The sequence below is a fragment of the Antennarius striatus genome, chromosome 19 (genome assembly GCF_040054535.1).
Source record: "Antennarius striatus isolate MH-2024 chromosome 19, ASM4005453v1, whole genome shotgun sequence".
Classification (NCBI taxonomy): Eukaryota; Metazoa; Chordata; class Actinopteri; order Lophiiformes; family Antennariidae; genus Antennarius; species Antennarius striatus.
In genome coordinates, this window is record NC_090794.1 from 6,410,012 (window position 1) to 6,420,000 (window position 9,989).

Sequence of the window (9,989 nt, forward strand, 5' to 3'; positions counted from 1 at the left end):
GATCCTTGTTTCCTGTAATTCAATTTTTCAATACAAACCAGTAACATTAACAAAAACTTGGAGACAGCAACAATTGCATCAGAATGTACATTATAGTCACAAAATTAATGTTAAAAAGAACAGTTATTTTACAAAAACACAAATTCAATTTCATATCAATGACATTTCAGTGAAAATGTGTGTCCATACTTACTCTGACAGTGCAGAAACCTGGAGTTGACACTTAAATCATCAGTTCCACCTCATTTGCATAAATACAACACGCCCTCGATTTTTGCGGTTAATGCGTTCCAGGAATCACACACGATTAAGGAATCCGCGATTGAGATTGCGATCTATTTATTTTATTATTTACAGTAATTTAATCATTTATGAACCCTCACCATACTGATATTAAACCACCTTTTATCTGTATTACCTTTTCCCACACTCTGATAAACTGTTAAAAGCACTTTTGTGTCTCACGTAAGCCCGAGACTGACAGAACGAAGCGCACTTCCAGACGCCATCAGCCAATAGAATTAGCGTACGTGTGGTACACCCAAAATTGTGCACCACAGCTGTGTCTATTTGTTTTGAATTGATTCATATTCATTTATTTAACGTTCATATTTAAAGAAATGTAGTTAATGTAGCCAGCAGAATGTGGACCTTTTGTCACGGGAGCAGGTGTACCCCGGGTTGTCTAAGGTGGGACCCTCCTCCCACATTTCAGATGTAACCTGAACGACAAAGCAAGCGGTCCATTTCTTCGTTACTGCTACTTTTCCTCTGAGTTTCACAGGTCAGTAATTGGTAAAAGTAACCAATTTCAACTCTTTAACAGTTAATGTCGCAGGGAAACGTGTTAAAAAGAACGTGTGACAATGTTTTAAGTGTTTTTGTTAACTTTGTAAATCGTGAAAAGGACACCAAGCCGGCATGTGCATGCACTGCATCGCGGGTGTTTTGGATTCGCTTTAACCTTAGTTTAGTCTTGCAGGCAGACCGGTAGCATTGCCACAAAGTGAGATTTGGGCTCCAACATGATTAATATGATAAAGTCAGTTATTTTGTTGAATGCTTTACCAAAACTGGAAGCTAATGTTAATATGTTTGTTTTGTATGGATTATGAAATATGTTGCTAAAGTGTTTATCATTAAGTTGAAAGGCGAAATGTTATGTATTTTTTTATTGTTGACTTGTTTGAATAAGAGATGTAACCTGAACAACAAAGCAAGCGGTCCGTTTCTTCATTACTGCTACTTTTCATCTGTGTTTCACAGTTTCGTATTTTGTTAATGTGGTACCATACACTGAACCCGTAACAAATTCTGGGGGCTCGTCTGGGATCTGCCTCCAGCGTAATCGTTGAGGGCGGCAGATTCAGTGATATCAGAACCACGTGGCCATGGGAGGTGACGTGACTACAGGTGTGACGATTGCCAGTGGGGGTCCAAGAGGGGAGATTGGAACCAGAAGAGGGTCTTCATTCTTCCAAGGGAACCGCACTGCTGATTCATCAGACCAACTCACGTCATGTCCACAGCACGCAAACAGCTCTTGTGGAGCACCAAAAAGAACTTGTACAAGCTATCATCAAGCGAAGTATACAAGCTTACAAGAGAAATCGCAACTGACAATCAAGGTGGTGATGACTTTGAATCTACGGATGAAGAAGCTTGTGTGAACTATATCCTTAATTACATGCAGTCCGATACCTTACTTAGCTCTGAGGATGAAGGTATAAGCCAGTTACTAATGCTGAATGATTTGGTGTCTAATATCATTGATAATTGAGACTCAGCTGTCATCATAAATGGGGTAGCAGAGGACCACAAACGACTTGAAACCACACAAGTCAGGGAAGCAGACTACACTAAACTAACACATGCCAACAGTGACACATCACCTGCTAGACACAGTTCTACATTTCCAAAAGAGACTACCACAGTTTGTAACACACAACAGCACACTAACCGCAAGACGGGCAGTCCCATTCAAAGTGTAGGCCAGCTCCAGGCAATGCATGAAGAGCTAGGCAAGCGACTACAATACTGTAAAGATATGGCCAGTGCAGTACATAGTAGACAGCAAAGCCTAGGCGAGGCAACACCAGATCATCCACCACGTTACGCATCCTTAAGAGTCGACGCAGAGAAAATGTTTCCCTTGAAGGACCGCCCTTATCTCTAGCGTAGGGAATTTAAGGCACACGGGGGACAAATTGGGGACCAAAACTCTGAAATCACATACAGCAGTATTTGTAACCAGACAGATGAGGGAGTCAGGGAGGGCTTCACAAAGGCAGAAGTTATCCGAGGTGTGCTGAGGATCGTCAAGCCAGGTGCTTTCAAGGACATGCTCACCAATAAAGATGAAATAACCGTCTGTGGACTCAAGAGCTTCCTCAGAGCTCATCTTGCTGAAAAAGCAAGCACGTAACTGTTCCAGGAACTAATGTGTGCAAAACAAAATTAACAAGAACCCCCCAGCAGTTTGTGTATCGCATGATTGGACTCAAACAGAGGATCCTCTTCCAGTCAAAGCAGACCAACACAGACCAACTCCCTTATGATCCAACAACCATCCAGGAGGTTTTCCCACATTCTATCTACCGGGGCCTAGGGTCCAAGCATACTGACATCAGACAGCAATTGAGGCCACTCCTTTCCAACAGCCAAGTACAGGTAACTGATGAGGAGATAGTCAGCCAAGTAACTAGCCTGTAATCGGTGATGAAAATGAACACCAGCGAAGGCTAGGTTACACGTCCAGACAGAAAATAACACACACCCAGAGTGTTTGTGTGGATGGTAGAATTCTGCCTGTGGACCAGAAAGAACATCAAACAATACAACAACTCAGTGCTCAGGTAGAGAGACCTTAACAAATATGATTGCAGCTTTAATGGACCAGCAAACAGCAGTCAGACAAGCAACCCACTCGGAGACTCTCCCTGTCCACACACGCAACTTGGCCCAGGCATGCCCACCTCCTACATCCACTCCAAATAAAGCCCCTCCTTCCACACCTGGCCAACCCCCCCTCGCAAGGAAAGCTAAAGTGCCAAGTTGTACTAACTGTTCGCTCCAGGGCTCTGAACTGTACACTATACAGTACACTATCTGCTGCACATCTGGTCACCAGTCTGTCAAACTCCTGAAGTTTGCTGACGACACCACCCTCATCGGCCTCATCTCTGATGGGGATAAGTCAGCCTACAGAATTGAGCTGGACCGCCTGGTATCATGGTGCAGCAGGAACAACCTGGAGCTCAACGCTCTCAAAACAGTGGAGATGATAGTGGACTTCAGGAAAGACCCTCCTGCCCTCCCCCCTGTCATCATCTGTGACACTCCAGTGTCCCCTGTGGAGTCCTTCCGCTTGCTGGGCACCACCATCACCCGGGAGCTCAAATGGGAGCAGAACATCAGCTCCCTCACCAAGAAGGCTCAGCCTAGGATGTATTTCTTGCGGCAGCTGAGGAAGTTTCACCTCCCTGTGAAGATGCTGGTGCACTTCTACACTGCCACCATTCAGTCCATTCTCACATTCTCCATGTCAGTGTGGTTTTCTGCAGCCACGGCCAGGGACAAGGCCAAGCTGCAGGGTGTCATCCGTTCTGCGGAGAAGGTGATCGGTTGCAGCCTCCCACATCTCCAGGAACTGTCCGACACAAGGACCCGCAGTTGTGCAGCCAGGATTGCCGCTGACCCCTCTCATCCCGGCCACAACCTTTTTCAGACCCTCCCCTCTGGCAAGGGGCTAAGGTCCATCCGGACCAGGACCTCACGCCATAAAAACAGCTTCTTCCCCACTGCAGTCAGCCTCATGAACAATGCCCCCCCCCCAGGTAACCATCCGCCCCTCACCACTCTGCAAAGACAGTTTACTGTTTTGACTTCTTTTCTTCGCCTGCAATCACCATCCTTATACAGTATCTCAACTCACCGTAATTTGAATTGTAAATAGTTTTAATATTCCTATTCCTCATTCACTATTATTCTCTTCCACCCTTCAATGCACCGACACCGCGTCAAGTTCTTTGACAGTAATTTTTACTGTACTTGGCAATAAAACCTTTTCTGATTCTGATTCTGATTTGTTAAAAAAACATAGCAGGGGCATTGGACAGCTGGACATTCACATTTAATACAAACTTAAAAAGACATGAAACAAAATTTTCTGTGCAGGTAACAATGTGGAAGACGGCTTAAGTATAGGGCTGATCACACGAACACGGCAAGAGGGTTTAGTTTAATATGAAATGTCTGTAATACGTGACATTAACACCTCGCAGATTAACATTTTACGTCATGTCAAAATAACTCGGCAAATATCAGACTAAGTGAACAGTTTGCTCTGATGTCGGGCTTTATGTGGCCTATTCAATATTACTGCTGGCACGTCATCTATAGCGTGACCCTTCTTTTATCCACAGTTGCAAACGTGAGCATGGCTGAGCACAATGTATTTATATGCATATGGACATTAGCAAACATTGAAACTGCATACAAATCAGGTCAGATTAAAAGGAGTAATGCAGACTATAGGTTGCCTGTAAGAAAACACTATCACACACTGTCTGTTATTTAATATTTTTTACATCCCACGAAGCAGTGTCGTATTTTAATTACATCCCGCGAAAGGGATGTATTGTAATTGTCAGTGTTTGTGTGTTCATCTGTCCGTCAGTCCAGTAAAGTATCAAGGTGAATAGTTGGGCCTCTTCAACATAGTATCTGTAGAAAAAACAACATTATGGTGGCTGGAGTGTCTTCATAGTTCGAGTGTGGCTGCCATTGATTACTTTTATGCAGGATAGTCCATGCAAGCTGGGCAGTGACCAGTCATTTGAAGCTTTAAAACCTTCTCATCTTGTTTGGAACTGAAACATAGAAGTAACTAAAAAAGGAATACCAGGTAACAGGTACTACATTAGGAAATACCAACTCTCAAAATATGCCAAGTTGTTTCATAAACAGCCAAGGTAAAATGTCCAATCTTGTTACTCAAATGGGGAAAATAATGCATAACAACAGATAAGTACAACGTCTGTTTTGAAACAAAGACTCCTCCCGGCAAGGTTAATAGAATTCTGATAAGAAGCTTGTGTTTAATCAGATGAAAAATCAACAAACAACAGATATGGGTTAAAATACAACCTCTTATAGTAGATATCTACTGTCGGTAAAAGACAAGATCTGTTCAAATTACACGACTCTGGTTATACTTTTGAAATCCAAACAAATGAAACCTGTTTCTATACATTGCTTTTTTCCACTTTTATGAAGGGGATGGATGGATGATCTTTAACAATTAAAACCTGTCAAAAAGATTTGAATTGGCAAAATCTCCCTGAAGTATTTTTCCAGAAATGATTATTTTAAAAGCTGACCTGAACCAGCTGTAAAAGAAAGCATAAATAAATGGATTGAGCATTGAATTGAACAGCGCAAGCCAGTTCAGTGTTTCAATCACAGCAATTGGTGTCACATCATAGGTTAATGGCTGAAAAAGTATGCAAAGAAAGTAAGGAGTCCAACATAGGAAAAACACTCCCATTACTATAGCCAGAGTTTTGGTGGCCTTCCTCTCCATTTTACTCACAGTTATTCTAGATTTTGTTCTTTGACAAATTGCTTTCTGTACTCTGTTTGCTTGTTTTTGGGCAACAATGAAAATCTTTAAGTAGATACTAAGCATTATAAGAACAGGAATGTAAAAAGAGAAAATACATGCCAGAGTTGTTGATATCATTGCATCAATTATACAACCATCTTCACATTTTCCTTGATTAAAACCTGCAATTATGATACCAATTCCGATCAGAGACGCAATTCCCCAGCTTGCAAGGATCATAATCCCAATAACGCGACCATTTACTTTACTTTTATAAGTGAGAGGCTGACAAATGGCATAATGTCTGTCAATGGAAATACAGCACAAGTTTAAAATTGAAGCAGTGCTCAATGTCACATCAAAGCTTCCACGAATTTTGCAAGATAATCCTTCATGATACCAACAAGATGTTACAGTGAATGCCATGCTGAAAGGAAAAACTAACACACCCACAAGCAGGTCAGCTACAGCAAGAGACAAGATAAGGTAGTTAGTAGAGGTGTGGAGCTGTTTGAAATACAATATGGCAATAATTACAAGTAGATTTCCACATGTTGTGATGAAAGACAGAAAGCCAAGGAACAAATATAATAATACACATAATATGGAAGGGTTCTTTGTAAATACATAATATGTGTTATCTAAATCATAGCACGGATGCATATCGCTAACAGTGTGAGACCCATTTACAGTCACACTTTGTTCCATGCTCCTTGTTTCTTTGAATCAAGTTTTATAATATTAACTAATTACACTGGCAAAATTCTTTAGTTGCTTAAATGTGTGAATCAGGATGTACAATATAAGCACAACATCAATGCTGAAAAGCAAAATCTTAAATATGAAGCAATCAAAATTAAGCAGGTTTCATACCTTAATGCCAAATCAAAGTTTTACAAACTGTGTCTTTATTTTTCCTACCACAGAGCAGAACATCTGATTTAGGGACTGATATAAGTAGTCCAGCCTAATTATAATAATTATTACAAATATTCCTTGACCAATCAGAACGATTGCACTGAATTAATGTGTGTGTGTTTGCGTGTGTGTGTGTGTGTGCGTGCGTGCGTGTGTGCGTGCATGCATGTGTATGTGTGTGTGTGGGTGCAAAAGGCCAAGGGAGATGTGCAGAGTTGTGGCAACTACAGAGGAATAAAGCTGATGAGCCATACAATGAAGTTATGGGAAAGAGTAGTGGAAGCTAGACTAAGGGCAGAAGTGAACATTTGTGAGCAGCAGTATGGTTTCATGCCAGAAAAAGAGTACTACAGATGTAGTATTTGCTTTGAGGATGTTGATAAAGAAATACAGAGAAGGCCAGAGCTGCATTGTGTTTTTGTAGATCTGGAGAAAGGGTGACAGGGTGCCCAGAGAGAAACTGTGGTATTGTATGAGGAAGTCTGGAGTGGCAGAAAAGTATGTTAGAGTGGTGCAGGACATGTATGAGGACTGTAAGACAGTGGTGAGGTGTGCTGTAGGTGTGACAGAGGAGTTCGAGGTGGAGGTGGGAGTGCATCAGGGATCAGCTTCTTGTTCGCTATGGTGATGGAAAGGCTGACAGACGAGGTTAGGCAGGAATCTCCATGGACTATGATGTTTGCAGATGACATTGTGATCTGTAGTGAGAGCAGGGAACAGGTGGAGGAGAAGCTAGAGAGGTGGAGGTTTGTCCTGGAAAGGAGAGGAATGAAGGTTAGCCGTAGTAAGACAAGAGTACATGTGTGTGAATGAGAGGGACCCAAGTGGAAGAGTGAGGTTACGGGGAGAAGAGATCAAGAAGGTTGAGGATTTTAAGTCCTTAGGGTCAACAGTCCAGAGCAATGGAGAGTGTGGAAAAGAGGTGAAGAAGCGTGTACAGGCAGGATGGAACGGGTGGAGGAAAGTGTCAGGTGTGATAGAAGAGTTTCAGCTAAAATGAAAGGAAAGGTGAACAAAACGGTGGTGAGACCAGCAATCTTGTTTGGTCTAGACCAGTGGCTCTTAACCTCGATCAAACCCTAGGGGTTCGGTGAGTCGGAGGTCAAGACAAAACACCCGACACGATGTGCCAGGTGTTTTTGCTGAACTTACACGAATCACTGTGTACGTTTGACACATCGTGTGAATTTGTGATGGCACGCCCCCCTTAGCCATTACTAGCTGCAGGTGATCACGCTACATCGATTAGCCTACCTGTGCTACGTGGGATTTTATGCACTCAGCAGTCGATTTATGCCTGTCATGATGGTACGTCATCTGATTGCTTTCTTAATATTTTAATTCATAGTAACTACGTTGAGCAAAAAAAGAAAGTGGTTGGAAGAATATGTACAACAGGCGGCCGTGGTGCAGTGGTAGAGCGGGTCGTCCGATGATTCAAGATCGGCAGTTCGATACCTGCTCCTGCCGAGTCATTTGTCGTTGTGTCTTTGGGCAAGACACTTTCCTCTCCTTGCCTCCAGTGGGGCACTCGCTGGCGTGTGGATGTGTGTGATTGTTCTGCTGGTGGTTGGAGTGGCCGTAGGCTCAGATTGGCAGCCACGCCTCCATCAGCCTGCCCCAGGCAGCTGTGGCTACACATGTAGTCTACCATCACCAAGTATGAATGAGGAGTGAGTGAAAAATGGATCCAATGTAAAGTGTCTTTGAGTGTCCAGAAAAGCGCTATATAAATCTAATCCATTATTATTATTAACGTGAATTTACATGTATTTTATAACGGAACATGATGGGGTCAGCGTTCTGCATAATTTGCAATGTCAAGTTGAGCAACTCTAGTCTGGGTTCTGGCAAAAATAAAGGAACACTTCCTTAAGCTGCATGGAAAACAAAAGAAACAGACTTTGCTTTGAAAATGACATAAGAGTGACACTTGCCAAGGTGAAGCCACACATATCTGAACTGGTCTCTCAATCACAACAGCAGAAGTCACACTGATTTGCAGGTAGGACAGTTCATGTGAGTTCATGCACTGTCTTGGTTTTGTTGTTTGAAAAAGATGACACTAGTGCACAATTTGTTATATACACCAGTAAAACATGTACTGTGCTTACTTCTTAAATTTAAAAATTATTATTATTTTATAACTTAAGGGTTCGTTGAGTGAGCATATGAAACCGGCAGGGTTCAGTACCTCCAACAAGGTTAAGAACCTCTGGTCTAGAGACAGTGTCACTGAGGAAAAGACAGGAGACGGAGCTGGAGGTAGCAGAGATGAAGATGCTGAGGTTCTCTTTGGGAGTGACCAGGAAGGATAGGATCAGGAATGAGTACATCAGAGGGACAGCACATGTTAGAGGTTTTGGAGATAAAGTCAGAGAGGCCAGACTGAGATGGTTTGGACATGTCCAGAGGAGAGATAGTGAATATATTGGTAGAAGGATGCTGAGTTTTGAACTGCCAAAGAGGAGGCCTAGAGGAAGACCAAAGAGGAGGTTTATGGATGTAGTGAGAAAGGACATGAAGGTAGTTAACGTGAGAGAAGAGGATGCAGAAGACAGGGTTAGATCAAAGGTAGTGCTTTGATCTATGGTCTTACACTGACCTCCATTGTCTTTCTATCTTATCCAGTTCATGAGTGTACAAAAGTTTAAATTTGACCTTGTTCTACTTTTCTCAAGGTCAGGCTCAGCATTTCATTTTCATCCCCTTAGCCGCCCGAGTAATTTGCTTTTTGTGTCATCTTTCTATCGGCAACAGTTACGAAGATATTTGGTGGACAATTGAACGGACGGACAGACGAAGGAACACATGAACACTTACAATTACATCACCTATTTGAAGTGGGATGTAACAGGTGTATAGTATCACATATACTATATGATCATCCATGTGAAATGCTAAGTAACTGTCTGGATGGAAACAAAGTATGTTTTTTCAACATAGAATCTGTAGAAAAAACAACATTATGGTGGCTGGAGTGTCTTCATAGTATGAGTGTGGCTGCCATTGATTACTTTTATGCAGGATACTCCATGCAAGCTGGGCAGTGACCAGTCATTTGAAGCTTTAAAACCTTTTCATCTTGTTTGGAACTGAAACATAGAAGTAACTAAAAAAGGAATACCAGGTAACAGGTACTACATTAGGAAATATCAACCCTCAAAATATGCCAAGTTGTTTCATAAAGAGCCAAAGGAAAATGTCCAATCTTGTTACTCAAAATGTGGAAAATAATGCATAACAACAGATAAGTACAACGTCTGTTTTGAAACAAAGACTCCTCCCGGCAAGGTTAATAGAATTCTGATCAGAAGCTTGTGTTTAATCAGATGAAAAATCAACAAACAACAGATATAGGTTAAAATACAACCTCTTTGGTGGAGGTAATCATGCACTTTGAGGCAAGGACTTTCAGTTATAGTAGATATCTACTGTGGGTAAAAGACAAGATCTGTTCAAATTA

The 9,989-nt window shown here is 42.0% G+C and overlaps 1 protein-coding gene across 1 annotated transcript; it reads right to left on the minus strand.

Moving 5' to 3' along the window:
• Positions 1 to 5,302: 5,302 nt before the first annotated feature.
• LOC137613844 (trace amine-associated receptor 1-like) lies at positions 5,303 to 6,313 on the minus strand. The gene has a single exon (XM_068343300.1). The coding sequence runs from the start codon at positions 6,311 to 6,313 to the stop codon at positions 5,303 to 5,305; it is 1,011 nt and encodes a 336-aa protein (XP_068199401.1).
• Positions 6,314 to 9,989: the final 3,676 nt, after the last annotated feature.